The sequence below is a fragment of the Colletotrichum tamarilloi genome (assembly GCF_030869305.1).
Source record: "Colletotrichum tamarilloi strain Tom-12 chromosome Unknown Scaffold_1.1, whole genome shotgun sequence".
Taxonomy (NCBI): Eukaryota; Fungi; Ascomycota; class Sordariomycetes; order Glomerellales; family Glomerellaceae; genus Colletotrichum; species Colletotrichum tamarilloi.
In genome coordinates this window covers 555673-583190 of record NW_026849384.1, presented here as the reverse complement: position 1 = coordinate 583190, position 27518 = coordinate 555673, and the positions used below count along the sequence as shown (strand labels likewise).

At 51.8% G+C, this 27518-nt stretch overlaps 9 protein-coding genes across 9 annotated transcripts; 5 read left to right on the top strand and 4 right to left on the bottom strand.

Annotated features, from left to right (window-relative positions):
* Window positions 1-793: 793 nt before the first annotated feature.
* Window positions 794-1224, top strand: CTAM01_00196 (uncharacterized protein; the record flags this gene model as incomplete). Its single annotated transcript, XM_060516250.1, has 2 exons — window positions 794-859; window positions 934-1224. The coding sequence occupies 2 exons, from the start codon at window positions 794-796 to the stop codon at window positions 1222-1224; spliced, it is 357 nt and encodes a 118-aa protein (XP_060388876.1).
* Window positions 1225-1455: 231 nt separating this feature from the next.
* On the bottom strand, window positions 1456-4071 carry CTAM01_00195 (GTP-binding protein; the record flags this gene model as incomplete). Its single annotated transcript, XM_060516249.1, has 1 exon — window positions 1456-4071. The coding sequence occupies one exon, from the start codon at window positions 4069-4071 to the stop codon at window positions 1456-1458; it is 2616 nt and encodes an 871-aa protein (XP_060388875.1).
* Window positions 4072-6486: 2415 nt separating this feature from the next.
* CTAM01_00194 (uncharacterized protein) lies at window positions 6487-7840 on the top strand (the record flags this gene model as incomplete). Its single annotated transcript, XM_060516248.1, has 2 exons — window positions 6487-7719; window positions 7781-7840. The coding sequence occupies 2 exons, from the start codon at window positions 6487-6489 to the stop codon at window positions 7838-7840; spliced, it is 1293 nt and encodes a 430-aa protein (XP_060388874.1).
* Window positions 7841-7919: 79 nt separating this feature from the next.
* Window positions 7920-8380, bottom strand: CTAM01_00193 (uncharacterized protein; the record flags this gene model as incomplete). Its single annotated transcript, XM_060516247.1, has 3 exons — window positions 7920-7974; window positions 8034-8277; window positions 8344-8380. 3 exons carry the CDS (start codon window positions 8378-8380, stop codon window positions 7920-7922), a joined length of 336 nt encoding a protein of 111 aa, XP_060388873.1.
* Window positions 8381-8935: 555 nt separating this feature from the next.
* On the top strand, window positions 8936-11323 carry CTAM01_00192 (helicase associated domain-containing protein; the record flags this gene model as incomplete). The annotated part of the gene is made up of 1 exon (XM_060516246.1): window positions 8936-11323. One exon carries the CDS (start codon window positions 8936-8938, stop codon window positions 11321-11323), a length of 2388 nt encoding a protein of 795 aa, XP_060388872.1.
* Window positions 11324-11544: 221 nt separating this feature from the next.
* CTAM01_00191 (uncharacterized protein) lies at window positions 11545-16383 on the bottom strand (the record flags this gene model as incomplete). Its single annotated transcript, XM_060516245.1, has 8 exons — window positions 11545-11627; window positions 11685-11784; window positions 11873-12129; window positions 12842-15003; window positions 15075-15294; window positions 15343-15663; window positions 15769-16212; window positions 16305-16383. The coding sequence occupies 8 exons, from the start codon at window positions 16381-16383 to the stop codon at window positions 11545-11547; spliced, it is 3666 nt and encodes a 1221-aa protein (XP_060388871.1).
* A 2649-nt stretch (window positions 16384-19032) lies between these two features.
* On the bottom strand, window positions 19033-20935 carry CTAM01_00190 (phenylacetone monooxygenase; the record flags this gene model as incomplete). Its single annotated transcript, XM_060516244.1, has 4 exons — window positions 19033-19433; window positions 19492-20121; window positions 20174-20331; window positions 20385-20935. 4 exons carry the CDS (start codon window positions 20933-20935, stop codon window positions 19033-19035), a joined length of 1740 nt encoding a protein of 579 aa, XP_060388870.1.
* A 2593-nt stretch (window positions 20936-23528) lies between these two features.
* CTAM01_00189 (uncharacterized protein) lies at window positions 23529-24756 on the top strand (the record flags this gene model as incomplete). The annotated part of the gene is made up of 2 exons (XM_060516243.1): window positions 23529-24008; window positions 24112-24756. 2 exons carry the CDS (start codon window positions 23529-23531, stop codon window positions 24754-24756), a joined length of 1125 nt encoding a protein of 374 aa, XP_060388869.1.
* A 1888-nt stretch (window positions 24757-26644) lies between these two features.
* CTAM01_00188 (uncharacterized protein) lies at window positions 26645-27293 on the top strand (the record flags this gene model as incomplete). The annotated part of the gene is made up of 2 exons (XM_060516242.1): window positions 26645-26674; window positions 27012-27293. The coding sequence occupies 2 exons, from the start codon at window positions 26645-26647 to the stop codon at window positions 27291-27293; spliced, it is 312 nt and encodes a 103-aa protein (XP_060388868.1).
* Window positions 27294-27518: the final 225 nt, after the last annotated feature.

The window sequence follows — 27518 nt, the reverse complement described above, 5'->3', positions numbered from 1 at the left end:
TCTAGTAGGCAGACGGTGCTTCGGGGGATATATACGGATTGTATGTACGGAGTACGGATACGTATTGTGATTGCGGAGGGCTCACCAGGGGGGAAGGGAGAGTTCGCTCAAAGCGCCGACCCGAGAGTGACCAGCCCGCTCGCGAATGGGGAAGGAAACTGGACCCCTGTAACCGATTAAAGGTGCTAGGGGTACAAAGTCGGAACCTCGGTGGGGTGGTTGCATATGATCTGCCCCAGCTAACGGAGCGTTCTAACGGTGTCGCGGTGAGGTTTTGCGCACCGAGAATGTGGCTTGTGCATCACGTATTGCGTACCTGGGGATTATTATTTGCATATTTTTAATTTTGGTACATTGGATGGGACGACACGGGGCGGAGCCGAGACCGACATGACTCTCCACCCACCGATCTGGGGACACTAACGCAAGATTGGATGGGCAGGTAGGTACATAGCTGCGCTGGAAAATTATCACGCCGCCAACCGATCTCCAACTTTTCCTTCGCAGGATTAGGTAAGGAATCATAGTGAGCCAGTGACCTGCCAAAACCCCAACGGACCATACCTTATTCGACTGGAAGCTAGCATTACCTAATCCGTGGCCCGCTTTGTGACGGAAGAGCTCAATGAACAGAACAGACACCACCACCTAAGGTAGACCCTCCAAACACGAAGTGCTTCGCCGACGAAAAAGATACGACCGCGAGACCTGAGATCTCCCGTTGCCCCCTGATAATACACGAGCTCTCCGGCGACCTGATATACGTGCACCCAATACCAGCAATACCGCAACGATGCCGTCGGAACGCGACTACCAAATCTCCCCCATTGTGCAGGAATCCGTGATGCACAACACCAAGGTGGGATAGGTCCCTGGAACTGACCTCAATGGCCGACGTAATCTTTGTCGCTAACCATATCGCGCCCTCTACAGACCCTATCAAACTTGCAGAGTCTTTCAGCATCCCTCTTTGGTGTCGCGGCCGGCATCCTCGGTCTCGAATCGTACAGCGGCTTCCTCTTCTACCTCGTCTTCTCCTTCATCACCGCCGCCTTGTTCTACGTTTTGCGCATCGCTCCCGAATCGACATCAGCAGGTCTTCCATTCCTCAGCACGAGCCGCTACTTTAAGGGGCCGTTCGACTTCTGGACGAGTGGGCTGCTTGGAGGTCTTTCTGGTTTCATTCTCACCTGGACGTTGTTCTATGGTTTGGTGAGGGCATAACAAAATAAGGATAGTTAAGGGGGCATTTCTGGCGTCGGGCGTTGGGGAACCAGCATATGGGTCTAGTCGCAGGTATACATCATGGCAGAACCATAATCTGAAAATGAACATGACAACGCTGGTATAACGATATAAGTGAAGGATGTGGCAGCATGCTCAACAACGCCGCTATAAAATCTGATCAAAACAAAATTCCCATGCAAAACGCAAACGCAAAACTTAAGAACAAAGTCAGTCCACAATCTCGACGACAGTTCCCACGAAGCCCTCTAGACCAGATCTATCATTGCGGCCTCCCTCGAGCACAAGGATTTGAGAGCCCATTTCGACCCATTCTCGACTGGTTAGCAGCTCCAATGTAACCTGAACGCCGCCCGAGAACTCAAGATCATATGTAGGGGCTGTTTCGTCATGTTCGTTCATGTCGAAGATATCTTCAGTCTCTTCGGGCTTGGCTTTGTTCGAGCCATTCCTTGAGGCAAGTTTGGAAACACCCTTGACTCGGGCCGCCGCCCGAACACTACCGACGTATACATTAACAAGAGACCCATACGCCAGCGATGCAGTGTTGGGATCTCTGAATGACACCGTAAGTCCACTAGCTGCTTGGAGGGACATGCCTGTGTCCGCCATATGTTTGGATGGAATGGCCAGGACCATGCCTTTCCGGATTCGAGGAGCTGCCAACGGTGTCTCGAAAGCCGCTTCAGCCGATTTCTCTTGGGGCATTTCCAGGACGATCCCAATGGTGCCGACTTGACCAGCTTCAAGTGTGTTCACGGGGAGCCGCAAATTACGTATGCTGACAATTTTGGCTTTGTGCCATTCTCCTTGGATTGTGGAGGCTGCCACTGTATTGCGAATTGCAATCTTGGCAAGTTCTGCCGACGATGGGTGAGATATTGACAGCCCATAATTGCCAGGAGAGGCCCGGTCCTCCGGTGTCATGCCTTTGAAGTCGTCCTCGCCGGAAGGAAATGGTCCAATAATGATGCTGTCTCCGACCGAAAGCTGGCCAAAACGTAGGTATCCGGATACAACCGTTCCCATGTCATTCTGATCGGGATTCTCAGCAAGAGAAGCGTAGGACGCCGGAAGGCTAAAAGTGTCGTCAATGTGGAACAAGCACGACGGCTGTTCGGGATTTAATGCCATCCCGACGTAGTCGTTGGCAGTAGGGACTGGTGGCAGGGGGAGGCTCTCCAAGAGGGCATGTGTCATCCCAATACCAGCACCGCTGACAGCACTGGTAAGTATTATTGGAACAAATTTAAGGAGGTCTCCATCCCGATCCATCTCTGTGGTGACAGCCTTCACCTTGTCGAGATCTGCTGAAGGAACAGCTGTCCATTCCTGAACACTGCCTTGACCTGGTTGGAGGATCTTAGGGACTCTGCCGACTGCTTTGATGTGTGTCAAGAGCTGTCCAAGAATTCGATGCAGACTAGCTTTGGTTGCAAGGTCCATTTTTGTGATGACGATAGCCAGAGGAGTCTTCAATTTTAGGCATAACTCGAGATGAGCTTTGGCAAGATCCACGCCAGCCCCTGCGACTCCAAGGACGTCATTGGCGGTAGAACTCGCTCCGTCTTTTGTCGAACTCGCGTCAGTATCGTCTGCCGCCAGACAGAGAATAGTCCACTGTGGAGCCCAGCCGAACAAACCGCGGAGAATGGTCCGGCGGTAACGGGGATGGCCGGCGGAATCGGAAACGAAAACCAAGCGACCATTCTCAGCACTGTCGTGTATATCAATCCACGACTCAACGTGATCTTGCGAGTAATTGAATATGGCACGGTCCTTGTAGCCGATAAGCTCCTGTGCTACAGAGCTAGTAAGCCCAGATGCGACCTCGTGCCGATGTTTGAAGAGACTGATCCGGCTTTTTCCTCGTCCGTTGTCGACAGTGCCCGTGGACAAAGTACCCAGCAAAGTAGATTTCCCGGACGTCGTTGGTCCAGTGAGCGTTATCCTTAGCTGATCCGTGGTAGAGCGCCCTCTGCTTGGTTGCACAACAGACTCGGTAGCCCTTGGCGATTCTTTCACTTCGCGACGCCCCTCTGCCGAGCCATCTGGGTGCCCGTTCTTCATTGAGTAGTCGGGAGTCACGAGAGCCTCTACAACCCAGAGTCTTGCCTGTCGGGCAATTTGGGCAGGTTGAGTGGCCACACTATCCACCAACTCGGACGTCTCTAGCCACTCGCACTCGCCAACAATTACGTGGCGTAGGATTTCGACGCGGCAGCCCAGCGTGGCTGCCATGACCTTGAGTGTCGTGATGCTCTCGTCCATTTCGTCTTTGGTAAGCCCTACTAAAGTCCCGTCATCAGCAACGCCAATCTCATACAATGCTCCACGAGATTCTTCCAAGCCTGGGAGAGGTTTCTGCGGAGTCATCGCCTGGCTCAAGTCGTCCGTATCATCGGGTAATTTTGGTATGATGAGGTCCTTGGGATTCAGAGCATGGTAGGCACATGATTGCTGGAGCCTCCAAAGCAATTGCGTAGTCAGTTGTTGTAGGCGGACCTGTCGGCTCTGACTAGAGGCCGACAGGGCAGCAGTTGCAATCTTTGAGCGGCTGGCGGGAATTCTGGAGTTCTGGGTGGAAGATATGGTGCTCATAGCGGTGTATGTCCGTCTTGGCCGCAATAAGAGGTGAAGCTTGTATTCAGTGGGACCTTCTTGCGGCTCTGCTTCCAGCTTGGTGACACCGTAGTCTGAGAGGTGCCCCGGCTGGATTTGTCCATGATCAGAGTTGGACCTCCTCCCAGAGTCTTCGGGAGCCAGCCATGGGGATGCGACCCTTTGAGGATCCGTATCGAAAGTGAATATTGAGCCGGAAGCCATGGTTCAAGTACAAGGGTGGCAATAGGATAGGGAGTGTGGTGGCGAATTTGTGGCAGTTTCTCAAGCGCGTGATATCGAGTAGAAACAAACTCGTGAGGAATGTCAACGCCGATTTTGAAGAGCTATTGCAGTAAAAAGGGCAGAGGAACGGAACGCTATGCGCGGTATCATTTTGATAACTGAGCTGAGAGGTAATATCTGCGACGTGCTCAAGGCGCTGTTGCTGACTTTGGAGTGACGGAGAGGAATCTCAATCGGATTCCTAGTTGAAGGCCATGGCGATCGTTTTCTATGCGCAGCTGGGTCTGATATTTGTGGTGTGGAAGTTTGCAAGTGCATTCAAAGATTGGAGGCTTTGGACAGAGAGAGGTTACGGATAAGTTTTGACGCTGCAGTCTGGCCGAAGCAATGACTCGAAGGACGGTGAGAAGTCTCAGGCGAGGTGTGACGCAGTTGGCCGGAAGTCAAGTTCAAAGTGACTAAGATACCTTGCTGGGTAAGATGGCAAGATGGGACACTGCCTTAGCACCTCTCTGAGTGGCTCGACTATGAGGTCCCCGGGCGGGGAAAGTCCGGGTATTCCACCACCAGCTTATCCAGCGACCATGGGGCACCATGTAGCAGCCACCTACTATCCGTACACTACCTACCTTAGGTTACCGGCCGGCGGTGAATGACTCCATGAGTCCACACTCCACAGCGTTGAATTGCATCAAAGTATCCATAGCGACGACTCTGACCAAAGACCTCGGAACTTGTCTACGCTGCGAGTACCTGAAGTAGACTCACTCATGCCAACGTGCTCATCAACTCTTCCACCTGCGCTTGTTGAGATCTGTTCAGCTCCTACATTGTTGGTCTTGGGCTTGGCTAGCTATGACAAAGCCAGTCTTGCCATTGAAGAGACTTCATATACATGGTTGACGTTGAATTTTGAATACCAAGTGGGCAATCCTCTTTCTGTAGGTACTGTTCCTAAGATGACTTAATTAATCGCCATACGTTGAATCTTTGGACTCCGGTCAGGTTTGTACGTATTTAAATAAGGTACCTGTGTAGGTGGCCCAATAAGTCTCCCTACCTAATAATAGCAGTCAGGTTATCTTTGTTCCCCCCTTCCGTACCTTGGTTCTGTAATACCCGAGGATCCGGTACAGCATGAAAACAACCACTGCCTGCAAGCAAACATTTGCACCAACTACGAATCTACAAGTCTATCGGAACATGGTAGAAGAGCCAACGTGTCTTGCCGCTTTCACATGCACCTAGGGTCTTGCAAGGCTGCATTCGCTTGGCCTCTAGGCACAGACACTGTCGAAGTACTCCGCAGAACCATTCTCCCAGGCGAGGCTGGACTCATTTGCTTCGGAGATCAGTCCTCATTTGATCTCCTTGCTCACTAGAAAGAGTAGGTAATCAGCGCATAACGCCATCTTCACAGAGCATAAGCAATAACGCTACTGCACATTTTGCTATGTGCTTAGATAAGATGCGTATGGGAAATTGTGGGAAGACCACAGAGCACGGATACACTATCTAGGTAAGGTAGGTAGGTATACGCAGATGCGACCGGCTTAGGTATTCAGCCCAATGCCGTCTGATACCGAGTCTGGTTGGGGCACTAAGACAACACATCCGGATTACGCAGTAAGCTGAAGAGCGATCAAGGAAAAGCGATGATTCCAGCGCTAGACTCAAGGCTGAGTCGAGCACGAAGAGCTGCTATAGGCTGATGATGACCACCACCATTGTATAGCCCGCTCCTTGCGCCATAATATGATTGTCAACGGAGCGTGTACGGAGATCCGTACCCCAACTCATATGTCGGTACGGAGTACCTGGGTGGCCAACTCATTCCCTGTCATCTGGAACGGCCACGATGACTTGAGCAGGATAATGTCTTCTCCATTGCCGCAGCCCGCAACACTGAACCCAGGCCTGACCCAGGCAGTTTACATACTTGATTCGTTGCGCTTCGGGTCGTCGCTGGCCCAAGCCCAATTCCCCAAGTCAGGTCCAAACCATTAGAAGCCTGACGAATGTTTTATGGCTTAGACCCTGAAGCCTGAGGGGGGCACTTCCGTTCGCCTTCGAAACACACCCAAGACGGGCCCGATTTTGCCACATTAAGCTGCTACTGGACGCCCCTTGTCCAACCCCGCTGGGTCCCCGCTGGGCCCGCTGGTGCTGCCCGTCCCTTGCTCGTACCTCCTGCATCTAGCCATCTACCGTGCTGTCCCTCCACAACCTAACTTCTCCTTATTTTTATACATTTCCTTTACCTTACGTTCTGTTTCCTTAGACAAACCTTCAGCGGCACGTTGTGTTTTGCTTCCTTCTAGAAAAATCCAATTGTACAACCACATTCACCATACCTCGACAAAACCTAAGTTTTCCACCTTATCGCTCCTCATCATGAAGAAGTTCGGCTTCGGCAAGAAAGGCGGCGACGAAGGCGACGATGCCAATCGCTCCGCCCTCTTCGGCCGAAAGAGCAAGTCTCCTGCTCCCGGCAACGACAATCCCTACGCACAAGCTCCGGCTGGCGGCGATCCCTACGCCCAGGACGCGAATAAGTACGCCGGCATGACGCCCTATCAACGAGCACGAGCCGGTGTGCCCATCAATGGCGGTGCTCCCGGCGGTCTTCCTGGCGGCCCGAGGGCCGGTGCTGGCTACGGTGCCCCGCCACAGCCTGCCGGTGGGTACGGGAATGAAAAGTACGGGGCCGCAGGAGGATACGGTGCGAATCGCTACGACAACAACCAGAACGCCTACGGCGCGAATCAGCGATCAGGTGCCAATGGCGGGGCTCGCGGACCCGGAGGCTACGGCGGTTTGGGCCGGACCAACAGTGACAGCACCGATGCTGTGCGCGACGAGCTCTTCAGCGGAGCTCAAGACAGATACCAGCAGAACAAGCCGCAGGATGGAGGCTACGGCCAATCGACGACTCCGTCTGGCGCTGATGGGGGATACGGCGGATACGGAGCTCCCCGTGAGCTCACAGCCGAAGAGCAAGAGGAGGAGGAATACCGAGCTACCAAGTCACAAATCAAGGATATCAGAAATGAGTCTCTTCAGGCCACCCAAAGAATGCGTCAAAACGCGAGCGCTACTGAAGACATAGCCAATGCGACACTTGCCCGGCTTGCTGCTCAAGGCGAGCGTCTGCATAACACGGAAAGGAACATGGACATAGCGGCAAACCACAACAAGAAGGCGGAAGAGGGCGCCAAGGATCTTAAAAAGGCCAATGGAAGCATGTTTGCAGTTCACATCGCCAACCCATTCACATCCAAGTCGCGTGCGGCAGAACGAGATGCGGCGATTCTCGACCGACACCGCCAGGAGCGTGAGGTTCGCGAGGCAACCAGACACGAGGCTTTCAAGTCCAACCAGCGAATGGAAGATACCTTCAGGGAAATGTCGCTGTCTGGTCGTCCTCAAAGGGAGTCAGAGGGACAAACCAAGAAGAATTTCACTTTACTCGATAGTGAAGACGAGGAAGAAGAAGAGAAAGAGAGGGCGATTGATGACAATATCACCGCTATTTCCGGTTCGGCTGCGCGTCTTAACCTGGCAGCCCGCGCTTTAGGGAATGAGGTCGATGTACAGAATGTTCTCATCAACAATATTGCCAAAAAGGTAAGTCTTATCACTAAACCCTATTCATGTTTTGTGTTGATGCTAAAATCCTATCCTTCAGAGCGATGCCGTCGACGACGGAGTCAGAATGAACAGAGAGCGTCTGAACCGCATCAAGTAGATGGTCGGGAGCCGATTCCACCAAATATCCATTCGTGAAAATGTCCACAAAGAACATGAAAGAAGAGCTTGGTCGGTAATCAAATGTTCTCCAGCTTGTAAACTTCATAGGCCGGGGTTTCGTAAGGGTGTGCGCTACAGAGAGCATATTGTCAATCGAAAGCAAGAAGAACTTTGAAGTTTAAACTTGATACCTTTTGAGAGCTGCCACAGCGGCTTTGGCAACATTTCTGTCAGAGCATAGGATTTCCACTCGGTATTCCAAGACTCGCTCAAGTTGGTCCACTGCGCCTGTGTGAGGGTCTGCCCCAGCTGCCGCTACGGGCCTGAATTGGCCTTGGCCGGTAAGTTCGAAGGCCACTTGAACATACTTGCCCTGGTCATAGACACCGGCACCCGTTTCGAAGATGGCGTCTTTGGTAGCGACCAAGTGGGAAGCTGTTGGAATGCCAGAGGAAGTTAGCATGCTTTGGTTTCTGTTCGATAATATCAAGCAGAGCGAACCTGGCACGGTGTAAATAAGCTTGTAGCGGTCCGTCATTGTTTGACTGAAGATCGTATGTCGACAAGAGAATGTCGTCAAGCCTCACTATATGAAAAGGCGCGAGCAACCAAACGACTTGTATCGGTACGGGTGAGGGGAAACGCTTGAGAGCGAACAAAGTGACGCAATTTGCAATTGGAACACAGTATTTTCGAGGCTGGGCGTCTGACCAACATGATGCACACGGGCAAAGTCAGTCACAATTTGGAGACCTGGTGGGAGTATTAATTTCGCAAGTTGAGAATCAACTACAGGCTACCATCACTTATGTATTTAACAGATTTCTATCAATTTTCTCATTTCAACTATCCTATTCAAGAAGAGGCTCTGGAGGAGACGTTGCGGCCATTGCGATGAGACGGTCAGGTACCTACCTCTGTGCATATCCCAGGTGCCCTGTGTAAATCTGGGGTAGATACTCAAACAGAAACTCACCTGGTGCGAACCCAAACCCAGCGGTCTCCCCATAAATTTCTTCCTCTTTCCTCCCGTCAATTTCTCACTTATCCGCTGACTACACATCACATCGCAAACTCTGTTAGCAACCTCAACATGTCCTCTGTACTGGACGCTGAACACGCCCCCAAAAAGCGGAAGCTTAATGGCAAAAATACGATCAAGGTTGGCAACAAAGTAATCTCTCTCGAGGGATATCTCAACCCCCCAGCAAAGAAAAAAGAAGCAGAAGTTCAGCCACGTCCAACGGAAGAGCTGCGGTCTGTTCAGGATACAGAAAATGATGCCACGTCGGACGCATTAGTCAAAGATTCAAAAATTTCGCACCAAACAGCTCCGACCTTCATCAAGCATTCGTCGAAAACATCCCAGGATCGAGACAGGTCAAAATTTGACAAAAGAGGCCCAAGATGGAGAGAAGACCCTGCCTTGTTGAAGATCAGGCAAAAGTTACCCATCTGGGCACACCGAGAGGAGATACAAACTCGCGTACGCCAAAATGATGTACTCCTTCTCGTTGGTGAAACTGGTTCCGGAAAAAGTACTCAAATACCTCAGTTCTTGGTCAGGGAGCCGTGGTGTAGGAGACAAATTGTCAGTATCGCAGGGACAAGAGAAGTCAGTGTCGGTGGCATGATCGCAGTCACACAACCACGTCGAGTCGCCGCCACGACTTTAGCGCATCGAGTTTCTCGCGAGGCTGGGACGCCTCTCGGTGAGAGCCGTGACGGACTAGTTGGATACTCAGTGCGTTTTGATCACCAGGTCCCCAAGGGCACGAAGATCAAGTTCCTCACCGAAGGTATGCTTCTTCAGGAGCTTCTGAGAGATCCAGATTTGAAACAATACAGCGCCGTTATCGTTGACGAAATCCACGAGAGAAGTGTTGACGTGGATCTGGTGTCCGGATTCCTTAAGCAAATCCTGCTTAGTAGCAGGAAGGGCCGTGGCGGCATACCACTGAAGGTTGTTGTCATGAGTGCCACAGCGGATATTGAGCGGATTCAAAGTTTCTTCTCTACGAACAGTCCCGAAGAAAAAAGCGGCGGTGACGACTTGATCAACAAGACAAGCAACTCTGTGGGAGTACTGAAGATCCAGGGCCGGCAGTACCCGGTCAAGACGATACATACTCCCCAACCAGTGCCGGATATCCAGGAATCCCTGTTGAAAACGATTTTCAAAATCCATTTGGAAGAGCCGCTCCCTGGCGATATTCTTGCTTTTCTGACCGGACAGGAGGAAATCGAATCCGCTCAGTCACTGCTCGAGGAATACGCCGCAACGCTGGCCTCCAATGTTCCCAAAATCAAGGTTCTACCCTTGTATGGTCAGCTTTCAATGGAAGGACAACATGCAGCTTTCCAGCCTGTTAAGGGAGGTTTCACGAGGAAAATCGTGCTGGCTACGAATATTGCTGAGACGTCCGTGACTGTACCTGGTGTACGTTACGTGGTGGACGGCGGCAAGGCCAAGGTCAAGCAATTCCGCGCTCGCCTCGGCATGGAATCATTACTAGCAAAACCTATCTCCAGATCTTCCGCCATCCAGCGAACAGGCCGTGCTGGTCGTGAAGGCCCTGGCAAGTGCTTCAGGCTATACACTGAAGGCACATTCAGCACACTCGAGGAAACAGACTTGCCAGAGATCCTGAGGATCGATGTTCTGGGAGCTGTCTTGACGATGAAAGCACGAGGCATTGATGACATTCTCGGGTTTCCCCTTATGGACACCCCGGATGTGGAAGCCATCGAACGAGCACTAATCAGCCTTCATGGACTAGGTGCTTTGGCAGACGACGGCACAATCACTGAGGCCGGCCGCAAGATGGCCGGATTTCCCATCTCTGCGGCGTTTGGTGCGGTCTTGCTTGCCTCCGCCAAGCCAGAATTCGACTGCGTCCTAGAGACGATAGACGTCATCTCCTGCATCACGTCTGGCGACGACATCTTCCATCAGCTGCAGTCGGAAGAACAACGCGAAGAAATTGAAGAACTTCGCAAGGAGCTCTACCGCCGGGAAGGCGATATCCTAACATATCTTACCACAATGCAACAATACGCCGCCGAGAACGCCGATCGCATACAGTGGTGCAAGCAGAGAAAGGTCAATATTCGCAACATGAAGACAGCGCTCAACATCCGCAGACAACTACGCAGCCTCTGTCTCAAAGAAGGCCTTCTTACAGAGGCTCCGCCGCCAGACCCCCAGCCCTTTACTCCTCTGGCTCCGGAGCAGGCCGAAGCTTTGCTTAAGTGCTTCCTTCGTGGCTTCGTGTCCAAGACAGCTATACTGGCGCCGGATGCGAGCTACGTCACGTCACAAGGCAAGCACGTTGTTGCCATTCACCCGTCCAGTGTGCTACACGGACAGAAGAAAGAGGCTATCATGTTCCTTGAGCATGTCTTCACGCAGAAAAACTATGCTAAGAAAGTAAGCATCGTTCAAGCCGACTGGATTGTCGAGGCGTTTGAGGGACACTGAGGGACACTGAAAGACGACGATGACGATGCGCAAGGCCTGACTTCTTGGTTCTTGTCTATAATTACACACAAGGGGCAGCCTGCCATACGTTGTAGAGACTCCGCACCGATCAAGCATTTTCTCTCTTCGACGTTTAGATTTACATAGTTGTTAATACAAACGCGCACAAGTCGCGGACGTCGCATTATTGACTTGGATGGTACTTCATTGAGGCAATGATATCATGATTGATCCTCGCCCTCTCCTGACTCACGCCGTTCTTTGATCGCCTGCATCAGCTCATAAAGCTGGCCGATTTGTTCGTCTGACAGGGAAACGACTCGTCAGCCATTGTGACAGTTACCAATGAAGGGGAACTCACCACTCATCTTGGCAACCTTAACGGGGTCAATCTTCTCGCCAACCCACGAGTTGCCCTCAATCTTTTGCGCGTATAATTGCCATTCGGTCAAGAAACCGATCTAGCACGTTTCGAAGGAATTATTAGTAAGTTCTCTCGGGTAAAGAATGATTCCCCTAATCATGCCATCACCAAAGCAGAGGACATACCAGGTGCGCCGGGTTATCTACTGTGCGATGAGCACGAAACTCGGCCTTGATGTACTCATCACCCAGCACCCGCATCTCGGAAGGAAGATGCTTGCGGTGTGCGCGCAGAAGACGACGGTAAAGCGGAATAGGGGGCAAGAGGGCCATCGGCGTTGGCCTCAGGCCATTGCCCTTTGAGACGGAGGCCGAGGCCATCCTCAGGATTGAAGCAGATCGCATAATGCCGTGTTGGCGGTGATGAAGTTTCGGGTCGGAGGCTGCGACAATTGAGTGAATAGGAAAGCGCGAAGTCGATCAAATTTAAGACACTAGATCTCGAGTGCGATCATGAGCCTTCGGGCCAATGGTAAATGGTCACCGCGATGCTAGTTGTTCGAGATAATAGTGAGTAGTGTTTAGGGATTTCGTCATGTGAATCGCCATTTTCCCCTGCAATGTCACTGAGATGATCCATACAGTGCCCGATAGAGCATTGTACACTGTACAGTAGACAACTGCATCTTGCATGTGTATGCCTCCCTGCGGGTCTCTGCGTACACTCGCACTGACTGTGCCTTGTGAGGCTGTTGAAGAAGGGGCTATTCCATAACAGCGAGATCTCAATTTTATGATTTGAAAAGCGATTGTTATCCAAAGAGTGACCTTTCTTCTCTTGGAATGTCATTAGTTATGCTGTATCATTACCTTCTGCCCGTTAAGTGGCACAGAGGCGCAGCAAGACGCAAAATGGGCACCGACTTAACCTGCTATGCGGCAGTCTGAATCAAGGTCGTGATACACAAATCGCCTTGGATGATCGCGCACCTTCGTTGGATCATATTGTGGGATATTTCCCTCAATTTGACGAAAGTATTTTACAGACGATTCTCACAGAGACGCCACTACCAATGTAGCACCCCGCCTCGGAATTTATCGATTAAAGTCTACGCCCTTGGTTTCGTGCAACCCTCTCTCGCCAGAGAAGCAAACTTTTGGCGGCAATCTCCTTGAGTACAGGCGTGTCGAATTCCAACTCCAACTTGACAGAATAAAATCTCCATCCACTTGGACGCATGATTCCACCAGCCTGAAAGTCCTCCAGCCCGAGAACAGCACCATCATCCTTTAATCTCTTTAACACTTTCGTCGTCCTCATTATAAGAGGATGGTGCTTGTCAAGATTACCCACCCAACTTTCGAGGCATTCCTCCCAAAGCCGAGTGGCCTCCTCCGTCTCACCGCGCCGGGCCAAAACGCCCGCCAGCTGATCCATTGTTGCCAGCGTATCAAGATGCGTCCTCCAAAGAACCCTTTCGCTGACCTCTAGAACCTCGCGTAAGATTTCCTCGGCCTCCTTAAGACGGTTCAAATTTGCACAGCCCGTGGCGACGTTTCGCTTCGACTGCAGGGTGATTGGGTTCTCTTTGCCTCTGAGGCGTTCTTCATTGCTCAGAAAATGACACCAGAGTTGGTGCGCTTCCTCATGCATCCCCCATTCCGAATGCAATGCTGCAAGATTGTTCATTGAGGTCATCATGTTGCGGTGACCCGGTTCGATTTTGTCGTCGTGGATGCAGTGTTCGTAAACTTCCATCTCCAGGGCGACAGCCGTCTCCGTATCGCCTTCCATTCGTAGGATAGTTGCTAATGATGCCAAGCCGCGGTGGTACCATTTAGATGTCCACCCCTGTGGCTTTGCTATTTTCATAATGGTTTCTAGCAACATCTTGGCTTGCAAGTATCCTGCTTGAACAATAAGCAACTCTAGCCAGTCGAATTGGATGTTTAAATTGTGCCTGATGACTTTGGTTTTGTCAGGGCATTCCGGAAGCAGTTTTAAGATCAAGCCGAAAATTCTGTCGGACTCTCGTAGCCTGCTAGAGTGGCGATACACTTTAGCCAGATCCCACAATGCCGCTATGTTTGCCCAGTCCTTGCAATCCAATTTTTCTTGCCTGTCGGCAACGATCTGCTCCAGGACTGCGGTGGCCTTGTCCCAAAGTCCCAGGTACGCAAGTGTTTGGGCGAATTTGCCTTCTTGCTCCGTTCGTCTCATCCATTCGATATCCTCCGAGCCTCCTTGGTCGAGACATGCCTGCATATGTGTCAGCACCTGGCTGGCAAAGAGCTCTTCGATGAGGCGATTGTTTCTCCCGACGGAAAAGAAGAGTATCTCGCGGGCTGCTCTACGTTGGAAGACCAGCATTTCTGGCTTCATTCGGTCTCTAGCCCAAGAGTGCACCAAAACATGCATAGAGTACGACTCATCGTACAGGAGAGAGTTCTTGATCAAAGAGTAACTCCTCAACATCGCAATCCCGTCATTGAAATTTGTCGAATCCCAGTCACCTTCTTCTGTGAGGTCGAGCAATGGAAGCGGCGCGATGCTTCCCTCTTCACCGCTTATGAAAGTCGTCTCCATCTGTTTATTGGTGGCTGCTCTACTGAGGATATACGTCGTTATGTTCTCATTGTGGTAGAAGCAGAAGATGTTGAGGATGCGAAGAGCATTCAGAGCAGCCTGGCCCTTCCGACCTTTTCCCACTGACTGCATTTTCAATGCATCATAGGAAAGCTCGAATGTACCGTAGACAGCTGGGTTGTGCTCGAACACTCCTGGGTACAGAGGCGGGTCCCCTAGTATGTCTTTTCGGCGTCTCTGGAAGTTGTTGAGGTAGTCTTTGAATGAGCACTCTTGAATATAAACGAAAGAACCGGCCTGATCGATGGCCAAGGGGAGATATCCAAGCTCGTGAACGATTGCCTTCCCGTACTTCTCGTCATCATCATCTTCTGACTTTGCCTGTTGCCTTTGCGACGCGCGGAGGAATAGTGTGACTGCATCTTCTGCATCCATGATGTCGACAGGGATTGTTTGGTTGGCGTCCAGGATAGGTGACATGTCTTTCCGTCTGCTGGTGAAAAGGATATTCCCAGTGTTTCCCGGAGGGAGATAATTGCTCACGTCGATTGTGTCGTTGTTGTCGAAGACAAGAAGCCACTCTTCAGTTTGATTTTGCGCCAACCAATTCTGGACTCTCTTGATGTTAGGCTTGCCAGCTTCTTCGTCGAAAATCTCAGCTGTTAACAATCTGAAGCTCTCAAAGATAGAATCTTTCGTGGCGGCGTTAATCCAAAACACCCGATCAAATCTGAAATACGCGGACTTAGTAAGAAAACTATGGGTTGAGATGAACGTCGTGCCACCTACCTTGACCCATACAAGTCTCTAAATTTGAGGGCAATTTGCGTCTTCCCAATTCCACCCATACCCCAAATTCGGAGGTGTCTTCTAGGCGACGATCCGGAAGGGCGTTCGTAAAAGTGTCGTTCCATCTTGTTGAGTATGTCTAATCTGCCAGTGAATTGCGGGCTTGCAATACTGTTGATCTGAACCTCTTGCTGAAGGGCTTGCTTCGAGGCTGCGTCAGAAACTGCATGACCTACTGCGAGTCAGTCACTTAGCAGAGTAGCTTGGTGAGGATACTTACATGCGGCATCAAGAGATAGGTCGACGCCCTCCTTCTTGTGCAACATGCTGACGATCTTGTCGATGTTGGTAGAGACTTCAATGTCCTGTAAGTACCTCTCCGTTGCCGCCCGCAACAACCCCATTTTCTTATATTCATTCAGCTTGATATCTGCAGCACCCCGGTCCAAATTCAACCGCCAATATGCGTAGTGTGTTTTCTGGAACCGTTGCTCTAGGGCTTGGTGCTCAGGCTCGGAATCAGTCAGCGATGCTTTGGCATGCTTGAGAATCTTTATCGTGCCTCTTGAGAAGAGTGCGCCGCTGCCTTGCCTGGCCACGACTGGACGATCTACAAGCTACCCTCGAGGGACTACATTGACTTTTTTATCGGAGACTTTCAGTCCGGTGCCCAAGCTGAGAAGAAAGCCCAACGTCCTCCTCGGACCGAAGTAGGACTCGGCTTCACTCAACACAAGGCGAGCCGGGTTGTTGCAGGTCACGGCACCGTCGACGTACTGGTCCCTCTCCGCCTCGACTTCGATGGAGATTGGGTGGAAAAATGTCGGTGCCGCTGATGTTGCCCTTGCCGCCTCCCAAATTTCCACATTGTGAGCGCAGTTGCTGCTCCCTTTGTACGTTCGGAAGAGGTAGGCTTCGTAGGCGTCATATGTGGCTGCGCAGACAAAAGCGAGCCCCCTTTCCCTCGTGTCGTCGAGCATCGTGGTCTTTGCGAGCTTCTTCTTGGTTACATTGCCTTGTATGATCTTGACGAGTGTTTCCTCTTTATAAGTTCTGTTCCACCACCGCCTGCGGTTCTTCTTTCGAAAAACGTCCTTTGCAAAACTTTCGTATGCGTTGATGGCTTCCTCAGTCGACATACCCATGCGACCTAACATGATGGCAATTAGTCTCTCCAACGATCTGCTGTTAGCGGAACTTTGCAACACGGTGTATTGGAAAGACCAACTAACCCCCCAGTACTTGTGCCACCCATCAAATGGAAATAGTCCTGAGGCTTGGGTAATTCTCTGAGTCCTGCCACCTTCTGTAGCCGCTTCATAATCTCGTGTAGTATGACGAGTTCTGATATCCCTCTGATGCCTCCACCGTCTGCCTTGTGTTAGATAAGGCCTCCCAAATGGCCAAGGAGCAACATACCCAACGACAAAAGATAGATTGGCTCATCTTGGCTCATCTTGCGACGATCTAGAACAAAAACCCAAGCAGTGTACGATCAAGAGTGAAACAACGAAGTCCATATAAGAAATTGTGAATAGGTTCATAAGGATAGCGATTCCCGGCTTTCGAGCCAGGCAAATGCAAAACTTGCGCATTCAACAGGGAACCAAGGTGAGGGACAGTGGCACTTCTTCAATGAATCCGCCCAACCAACATCTGGGCAGTGCAGATACTTGCCCGAAGATCAAGCCCACGAGAGGGGCCTTCTTTGGAATCCGCCCCGATGCACTATGCATGCTAAGCGCCTAGCACTCGCCAGGATATGGAGCAGACACGCGCCGCATACACACCAATAGGCCTGCGAACTCTCATCCTGGCTGCCAACACCAACTTTCCGACATGCATATTTCATCGGCTGACCCCTACTGCAGTTAACTTGTCTAGGTAAAGTTGTAACCAGACGCAGCAAACCTGAGAAACTGTGGCAACCCGATGGAGTGGTCAAATGTGCGCCTCAGTTGGCAGGCTTCATAGCGACTGTTACATTCGCGCAGCAATTGTCAGTCTGCCCTCCTGCAGACCCTGGTTGAAACGGAGGGGCGCAGCATGTTCCCAACATACGTGACCGAAGGCAGAACGAGATGGACTACGAACGAGATCCAGGAAGCAAGTGTTGATGCTGCTTGACAATCTCATTGAGAAGGCATTCGTGAGAAGCGCCACAAAATCGAGAAATGGGGTGAAAGATATGTAATCAGATATCTGTAGGAGTCAGAAGACAAGAGAAAGATGAGACTCGGAATTGGTTGGTGCATGATTCTAAGCGCCGGCCTTATGGAGCGGGTCGGGCCACTAAACGGGGTGGCGCTATGATGATCGACTTGAACCAACAAACTTAAGTACCAACCTACCATTTCTCATGCAGAACCACCAATCCGGCTGAAACTTTACTATCCAGGTAGTCGAGAAAGCCTTGTAAAAGTACTGTACATGAACTGGGAGGTTTGGACTATGTAAAAGGCTAAGCTGGTTGCTCTTCGGCTCACCGTTTCGCCGATTTTGTCTTAATGTCGATATTCGTCATTGAGGGATAGGTTCGGAGGCTATAGTCAACCAGTCGAGATTTAATGGAGTCCAGTTTCCATGAAAGAAGGACACTAGAGTCCACAAAGTCACTCATGCCACTAAGTCTGGCGGAACCGATAATACCAGCCGAGACTATTCCTCGATTTCAACTCACACTAGACAACTCGCGCGTCTACACTAAATTTTGTCCAGGAACCCCGACGGGTGAGGATGCAGTCCTTAAATTACCCTTCAGGAGGAGGAAAATGTGAGCATGCCTCGAAGAAACCGGTTGAAGAGCTGCATATATACGCCTTCAGAGTCTGAGATCCAGTCTCCATCAACTTCCTTCGGTATAACACTGACATAATGGATAGATGTCTCTGTTGCAAAATAGACTATCGCCCTTTTGATGATACTCTTTCTCCAAAGCCAAAGACTCTACTCCCCAGCATCTCAGCCGCAAGGCTTCGAGATGACGGAGTTGTCAATAGTCGATATCAAAACATCAAATTCACTCGAAGCCATACTAGTTACTCGGCTCAAGTATAATGCCGTATCAGAGCGTAACTCGTTCAGCAATAGTCTTGAATCACTTGCCTTCATTCTACGTGCATCATTCCATTATCTCCAGCCAGATAAATTTCCAGTTGCAAGGCAAGCCACTGGAGGCTCATGGACTAGTATTACCACCCTCTCGATGATACTCGTTCTTTGAGGTGGAGACCACGTTCCATTTCCATCAAGCCAAGTATCAACTGCTTCGTCTAAGCAATTTCAACTCAACCTTCAAGTTACATGCCCTGGAACCAACAGGCATTCATATTACCTATTTGGGCCGGTACAAGCCATATCTCACATTAAGACAACACCAGCGCAATCAAGAGTTCCTCCCAACGACCCAAAACAGCGCCATTACCAATTATCCGGTCGAGCCCTCGCATCTCCCGCAGAAACTCCGCATGACCAGGCATCACACAGCTGGACCAGGGGAAAACTGGTAAGTTGGTTCACGGGGCCACCCAGCAACGTAACCAACACTCGGGTGCACCGCGCCAAGTCGCCTGGACACAACCACTCAGTGGCTCAGCATCCGAGACATTGGAAGGCTCCCGCAGGCCGCGGCTCCTTCGACTTAAGGAGGGAAAAAAACAGGGCTCTCACTTGACGACTCGAGGCCCAGGCAACAAGGTTGGGTCAACAGGGAAAAGCAATATCGGTGTCATAAAGTTAACGCGTGACTCCTGTCTGTGTAGTGTGTCGCACGCCATTCTGGTATTAGACTCGCTTCAATCGTCAAGCTCCCAAATCGAATTCATCATCAGTCATGCCTAGAACTAGACCCTTCCCAGAAATCAACGCCTGCAAACCACCCAGAAAGTGATGCCACTGAGCACAAGATCCAGCCGTCTATCCCTGTCTATGTACAAGGCAATGTTGGTCCCCGCGGCCCCCAACGCCATATTCAGGAAGGCGGCGCTCCAGCCTTGAGCATCGCCGTGAACCCATTGCCCAAGTATGCGAATCGGTTCTGCTTGGCATTCTCATACGTGTACTCCCAGTCCTCGCCCCTAAATTGCTCAAGCAAGCGGATGAAGTGCATACGGCTCCCGGGATACAGACCTGTCACAGGGCCGTTGACCTCGCCTTGCTTATACCAAGATCTGCACCCGCCCGCAAAGACTGTGCGAGGCATAATGGCTGAGATGTGCTCAAAATAGTCCTCCACGGCCGCCTCAGACGGGGCGATAGTCCGCACGCCTTCTGTCTGGCATTTGAGGATAGTATTGGCGATGTAAGTGGCAATGTGCTCGCTAAGCGTAAAGACATCACCCTGCACAACAGGCGCATTGGGCCCCAGGAATTCTACAGCAATCAGGATGGTTAGCTTCGAAGCGGTAAGCGCAAGGGAATCCCGACTTACTGAAGAAGTTTGGCAGACCTGCAACAGCAAGGGACATGTATGCTTTAGGAGTTTGCTCGGACCAGACGTCCTGCAAGTTGCCGTGTCGACCGACTAACGGGAACGAGGGGAGAAACGATGAGTCGAAGCCAGTGGCACAGACGACAACGTCAACTTCGAGGATCTCCCCAGTGGCCAGTTCTATGCCTTGCGGCACAAACCTCTTGATGGCGTCGGTGTGAAGGGAGACCCGGGGATCGTGGAACGATTCGAGATATCCAGGGGCGGGAGTGAGTCGCTTACACCCGAGGGGAAAGTCGGGTATCAGCTGCTTGCAGAGCTTCTCATTTCCCTTGAGCATCGCCGTCATGAATTCCTTAGTCTTTCCCAGCGCCCAAGCCTGTTGAGGACTTCCCGCAATGAGAGAGATGGCGAACTTGATGTTGGAGTCCATCTCGAGAGTCTTTGTAAATTTGTTGTAGAAGGCCGGGTCATTTTTGAACTTTTCAATCGTCGCCGCTGAGAATCGCTCGTTCTCGTCCATCTCAATTTGATCGAGGAGAGCTGCTGAAGGCCCCATCTTCATTGTGGCAACTCGAGGAGGGATGATCAAGGTGGGTGTCCGGATGATGTGGTGTAGCTTCTTCACATCTGCTTGCTATGAGCTGGCTGCGTCGCCATGATAGAGATGGTATATACTCACGTGGTCTCATTGCTGGGATGATCTGAACGCCGGACGCACCATTCCCAATGACTGCTACCGTCTTGTTTGTATAGTCAAAGTTCTTAGGCCAGTTTGCGCTGTGAATTAAGGTCCCCTCGAAAAGCGCGATGTCTTCCACGTCCGGGAATCTCCATTTACTAGGCAAGTCAGACATTGATATAATACACAACTCCAATGGAAATGTACGTACTTCAAGATACCACTTGCGTCAATGAAATAGTTGGCATAATCTTCAAAGACGGTGCCAGTCCCCAAGTTCTTAATCTGCAACTCCCACACGGCCTTGGACTCCGACCAAGCCGCCCCGATGATCTGATGCGAAGTCTTGATAAAAGGCCGCAGCTTCTCGTCGTCACATATTTGGCAAAGGTACTCCTCAATCTCTGCCGCGGGGGCAAAAAAGCTCGACCAGGCCGGATTCGGTCTCCAGCTGAACTGGTAGTTGTGGCTAGGCACGTCGCACTTGCACCCGGGGTACCGGTTCTCGAACCAGGTACCCCCGACATTCTCGTTCTTCTCATAGACCACAAGCTCGTACGTCGAGGGACCGAGGGTGTTTCTCAGGGTGCGTATCAGGTTGATGCCGCTTGCACCGGCGCCGATCCCGACAATGCGAATGGGTTGCGGAGTCCCGAACGGCGCTTCCTTCACAGTGTAGGTGGTATTGGTGCGAATAGGTTGACTGGATCCGCTACCCTGGGCGTCGACATGACGAGATAGTTGAGGGAGTTGCCGTGTCATTGTGAAAATTGCTGGTTTGCGTGCCTGTAGAGCTACCTAGGCAGAGAATAGAGAGGAAGAAGAGACCGGTTTATATCTGAGTTGAAGTTGCCAAGGGGTGTTGAGTCCCGAGGAAGGCGCCAGCGAGTGGCTGCAAGGAATCTCTTTCCGAACAAGCGCCTTTCTCCTGCTCGCTTGGTGGAGATACGGGTTAAAGAGAGGATGCGGGCGGGTGACTGTGGACTTTTGGCAAGTGTAGCGCGCGGCGGCCTGTCACGGAGACTAGCCAATAATTGCAAAGGAGCCTTTACCATGGTAGAATGGGATGAGACAAACCGGAAAGCGCCAGAGAGGAAGAAGCAACGAGTGAATCCGCTGGAGCGGGATCCAAAAGACGTTGTCCTTGTCAGTGACAGGCAGCATAGTCCGAGGTGAAATCTACCATGCCTCCGCGACTAACACCAAAAAGCGCACCACCTTAGTGTGGAAACTACGAGCTGACGCAGCACAGCTTTCTTGTCAAGAGGCATACCTACATAGACTTTGACGATGAAAAGGAGACAGCTCACATGAAACAAAACGGTGGACTCTACGGACAGAGAGGCGCCAATGGGCATGGGTCCTCTCAATTGGGGATTCTGTCGTAGGAGCCTAGGAGGGGTCTGCACCGGGCCTCATTGTTGGTTGATTTACGACGGGCAGTTTATCAATCTTGGCTGGTGCAACGGCACATGGTGTGGCTGCACGTATCCAAATGACTTTGGAACAAGGCTGGTCCATGGGCAGAAGAATTGAACAAAATGGGTTGTCTGCACGTCTGCTAGCTCGTTGCGGTCAAGCAAGGTCCGATTAGCAAGAAAAGGGTCCTGGGCTGGACCAGGTCGTAAACCATCCAACCACGGCGGGAGGAGGAGAGAACCGGGCTGAGGGGTGTTCATGGCATGGATCTAAGTACGGTGAGTGGCGAATCACGACTCTTGCCGCACTGGAGGATGGAGGCTTGGAGCCGGAGCGGGATCGTGGTGAGTGCCGCGGACGGGGGGCGATATGGAGCGCAAACCGGGGCGTATCTACGGATGGAGAAGATGCCATTGTAGGGGTCTGACCCCGGCCGTTTCCTGGAGGCAAAAGACAATGCGGTCCTGAAATTGGGGATGCTTTGGCTGCCGACCGTTCTATCAGCTTCATTATTTCCTTGACGACATCTTAGCTGACGAAGAACCGAAGAAAGGGGATGTGTGATGCCCTGATTAGAGTGGATCGCCGAGAGAGGGAATCGCGAGTGCCGGGTCCATTGTCGATCGGCCGTGAGCATGTTCGGCGCCGCATGGTAGAGATGGTGGGATGACGGGAGGGGGCGGCATCCTCGCGCGTTTGCTGACCACTGAGACACGAGATCTCATTTGAAGGAGCACAAAGCTCGAGATGCACCAGATCCTCCGGGCCTTTAGGATGCAGAGATGCGTGTCTGTCTGGCAGGCATCTGCAGCTGAGCCCATGAACCACTGCGGCCACGGCTTGCAGGTTCGTCATGTGCCATGAACGGCCGCTGGCTCTTCAGCTTGCGTCTTTTTTTTTTTTTTTTTTTTTTTTTCCATTTTCAAATCTACCTTACGTGAAGAGCAAGCGCTGAGGGTAGAGCAGAGCATGCGCGAGAGATGCGGTCAGAGACGTGGGAGGAATAGGCTCAGCTGCGGATCATTTTCCCGAACGCCGCTCAGCCTATTAAAGTTGCAGCTTTCCACACTCGCCCTCGCCCTCGCCTTCGCAGAAGCCAGCAGGGCATGGGTGTTGGGCTGGTAAGCACGAGATCCGAAGGCCGAAGGGGAGGCTCCGTGGCTCTGTACAGGTACATAGATATGAGACAATCGCCCAATTGTGATGCCTCCTCCCTAGTCGCCGCACTGCATGAGCCTCTCTGAGAAGTTGCTGGTTATTGGTCTCTTTGCGACCAAGCAAGTGCCCAAACATGCGGCGGGCGGCGTTGGTGCAGAATTAGAAGAGTCTTCGAATGATAAAGCGCCGATAGGGAAGAACTTCTGGCAAACAAAAAGCAAGCATCCCCAGTCTTGGCCACCGATGACGATTGGCTTGGTGGTCGACTCGGCCAATTTGTAGCTGGCAACTCTCTGGGTGCCTTGGATATGCGAGCAACAGGAAGACGTTTTGCTAAGGCCGAGATTTGCTGGTGGCGACGGCTTGAACCCAACCTTGTGCGTTGTGAGTCCAATCTAAGCAGTTGACTTCCTGACTATACCAACTCATGCTACTGACAGGCACCAGCATCGCAAACTTGATTCAAGCTTAATCGACTCACTGCCTCAGAAGACTTCTCACATCTGCAAGCCACCAAGTCATTCGAGTGGCGTAAGAGCTCTGTTGTCGTTGGTTTTCCGATTCGACAAACACACCCGATAAGGTAGCTTGCCTCGGTGAGGTTCCAATAAGAGACTGCGTTTCGTTTTGTGTTTGTGTGTGTGACTCTGTGAGTGAACCCGCGCCCCCACATTTTCATAGTCTCTTTCGTGCGTACTCAACTCACTCATCTTTTGCAGAAAGGTACGTACAAAAACCCTGCAAATCCACGCGGCGTCTCCCACCCTCGAAGAGAAATATGGCATCATTCTCCTTCGGATTCGGCGGCGATGACATAGAGGACGACTCCGTTCCCGTCCCGGCCGCCGAGGCCTCCGCGCCCGCCCCGGAGCCCGAGACCCCGCAGTCCGCTGCAACAGCCAGCGCCTTTCCGGTGCCCGGCAAACCCCAGCTGCCGCCCACCGCCCACGACCTGCAGGACATGCTCTCCAGGCTGCCCTCAAAGGTCGCCTTCGGGACCCTGGACGTCACCCTGGACGACGGTAGCCTCATCAAGATCCCTCGTCGCGAGCTCTGGGACGTGCGAGTGCAGCTCATGGCCGAGGATGAGGCCGCCGGTGACGGTGCCGATGCCGAAGGCCTCGGCAGCCACGATGTCAAGACGGGCGTCTACGAGGGCGGTTTCAAGAGCTGGGAGAGCAGCGTGGACCTCGTCAAGGTTCTCGCCAGTGGCCAATACTTGGACCTGCTCAAGCAACGGCCTCTCCGAGTGATCGAGGTACGAGCATCTGAACACCTGACGCGCGTTCTTATTCTTATTTTTATTTTTCATGTCCTGCTGGCTCAAGTGGCGAACCGAAAGCTAACCGACCTATCCGCAGCTTGGATGCGGCACAGGGCTTCCATCGCTCGCTCTTTTGCAATGGACCATGAGGAATCCAGCGCCGAGATCGCCACTTTTGCTGACCCTGGCCGACTACAACCCGACAGTCTTGCAACTGGTCACGTTGCCCAACTTTATCCTCGCCTGGGCTCTGGAACGCAGGGACCAGAACCCCGCCCTGGAGGAGGCCTTCGCGATGGGAGACGAGCTCGAACTCACATCAGAGGTCTTGCAGCAATTCAAGGAGTTCCTGACGTCTTCCCAAATCTCTCTCAATTTCATTTCTGGTGGCTGGTCAGAGGAGCTTGTTGATCTTCTCTATGAGTCTCAGTCCAAGCTGGACGGGTCCAGCAGTTTCGATACCCTTCTTATTGGAGCGGAAACCATCTACTCGCCCTTCGCACTTGATGCTTTCAACGAGATGGTCCTTGCCATCCTCAATAGAGAACAGAGCCAACGTAGCAACTGCCAGTCGCAGGCGCTGGTTGGGGCGAAGCGGCTTTACTTTGGCGTTGGAGGTTCACTCGATGATTTTGTGGATAAGGCTAGGGGAAGAGGAGCAACGGTAACTCAAGTCAGGGAGGAGGCTGAGGGTGTTCGGCGAGGTGTCGTTCGATGCACTCTGGGCTCGCCTCGTGAATAGACAACATGCCAGTCAAAACTACATACCACATGGAGAGGAGGCCTCTCTTCTGAGTTTGCCACCGCCACGGCCATTCATGCCATTCATCCCGGTCTATGGTGTCGACTGATAGACCGGCGCAACAGCATATATGCATACATATCGGTCAATGGCCATGAGTTCGCGAGTGTTGTCTTCTGCTGAGGCAAAGGAGGCTTTGCGGTGATGTAAGATAACAACCAGTCACATGGATGTGGGTTTGTGAGCCTTTTGGAACACAAGACACTATGACGATCCAGCTCGCGGCATGGTTTTCAACATTCAAGGGCCTGTGAATTCTCATGGAAGACTGTTCCTTCGGTCAAGTTACGAGACTGACGGCTTGGTGAGCGTTTTCAGCGAACGAGACGTATCGCGTCTATTGATTGACGCACGCGGCTGTGGCGCTGCAGAACATCCATCGCCCCAGTCTGAATTTGATGTTTTGACCGAGCTATGAGCTGAAACGGCATGATTGTATTGAACTGAACTGATGGCTGCTAGGCCGGCATTCCCACCATCGCCGTCAGAAAGTTCTACTTACGTCATCTGAGTCAAGCCGAGGAAAACTCCGTGGTTCTGGTGCCCTTCCATTCCAGTCGAGTATCAGAGTGAAACGCCCCCTGAACGAGCAGGCTTGTTCCATTTCAGCCAAGAACCAAGCATGGCATGGCCATGAAGTGTCATCGCACGGCTGGTTGAGGATTGAGCTACCTACCTACTGCGAGATCCAAGTACGGAGTAAGTGGCTTGGGTGGATAATATGCAAAGCATGGAGAGAGCCAAGCCTATCACGGAGAGAGCGAGGGTGCGACCCCTGCATGTATTCCTAACGGAGGTTGAGAGGCTGCCGGATCCAGCGAGCTGCCGTATCCGATGGTTTGGGCCGATGGCTCTGTGGGAGCTGCATTTCGTGATAAATAGACAACTTGGAATTGGCAAACTTGCTGACGGGTTCGGACGACATAGCCAGAACCAGGCGATGCCCTGTCGATGCTGCAGGCTTCCCGTCGTCGGGCGTGGAGCCTCTCTGAAGGGCGCATACGCATGGACAGGGTTTCAATGAGAGTCCTGAGCCAGGGCCGTCAGGCGAGAGCTGTTAGTGTCCGAGTCCGTCGATTGGAGGCCAGAAGCAAGGACCATTGCGCAGAATGCAGGTACCGTGCAAGCCGTGAAGTAGCGTACGCTGGGGAGATTTGGCCAATGTCGGTCTCCACAACGGGACCCAACGGGGTGTGCATTGGAAATTGGACTCAGTGGGAACTGGGAACTGAAAACGCCATTGGCATAGGCGAGCGGCGAGCCTGACGTCGTTGCATCTTATTCATCGTTCTGGAGGAGGCTCCCCGGTCACCCGAAAGAGAGCGAGATTGCCGCTTTGGCGCGATGATTTGATGGGATGCAGCGACTCAGCGAGGCGCGTCGACAAATGGGACGGTAATATACGCAATATGTGCATGCTCCTGGCTCCTCCGTGAGACTTTGCACTTTGGACCGATGGGGCGGGATGGCAACTTGCGGCACGGATCAAGCGGGTGAAGGCGCGAGTGAAATCTTTTCCCCAGAGGCCCTCGGTAGATCCTCATCAGGCGATCCGTAGCCTGCCATGACTTCTTCTACACAGTAGGCTGTCCTGGTCGGTATTAGAGGACTGTCCCATTCCAGATTGATGTGCGTCTGACTGTCCTTGCGAAACGGGACGGACACCAGTATTGCTTGATTTCCAGAGTAGTGTCTTGGTGGACCAAAGGAAAAGGAACTTGACACGCTTGAGTATGTCAACGCAGCTCATCTGTTGTCTCGCGCGTCAGTGCTCCCACCCGAACACAACAAGGCGTGGAACGGAACGTACAGGCATGTTACTCTGCAGATGAAGCACAGATCTCGGACGATTGACGACGTAAGTGTCCCAATACATCAAGGCTAGGTGTGTAAGTGCCGATGCTATTTTCGAGTCTTCCAAATGTACAAGCGCAGAGCATTCTGCATAGGTTTTCTCGACGGATATACCACTCGTAAAGGCCACCTTCACGAGCATCAAGCATCCATAGGCGTCGTCACCTCCAATAGTGTGGTGGGGAAGCCTTGAGCTGTCATTGCCTACTCGGATCGATGATGGGATCGCAGGCGGCTCGTGACTGGTCCGCGGAAAGTAAAGTTTTGCCGTGGAGAAATGGAACACGAGCTGGAAGGGAGGGTGGAGGGATGGATGCTGTTGGTTGCGCACGCAATTGCAGGCTGAGCCGGGCGTCAGCGGCAGCAGCAGCAGCAGAAGCATTCGCACATTCCCATGGGGGGCGAAAAGGGCCCTCGCCATGGTTGTCCGCTGCGAATCACTCCAATGCGAAGAAGGGGCTTCGGAGGAGGGCGGCCGTTGGAAATGTGCGAGATGGAGACGTCTACTGCGTACCACTCTCCCTTGCTGCGCCTCCAGAGACCCAGATCGACAGGAACCTTTCCCCATTACCGGACCAGAACGAATGTACCCACCGCTTGTCGGAACGTACAATGAAGGGTAGTGTGACCTGTACTGCGTATGTACCCATCCGATAGTAAGAGAGTCTAAGTACCTTATTATCAAAGAAAGTTAATTCTTTCTAAGTTATAAATATAAGAATATAGTTTTAATAAAATGATATAATACTTACTTAGTACTTAAATTAAAATACTTTTTTAAACTCGTTATAAAAAAAATAATTATATTATTAATTATTTATTATCGAGGTTTGTAATTAGTGCTATAG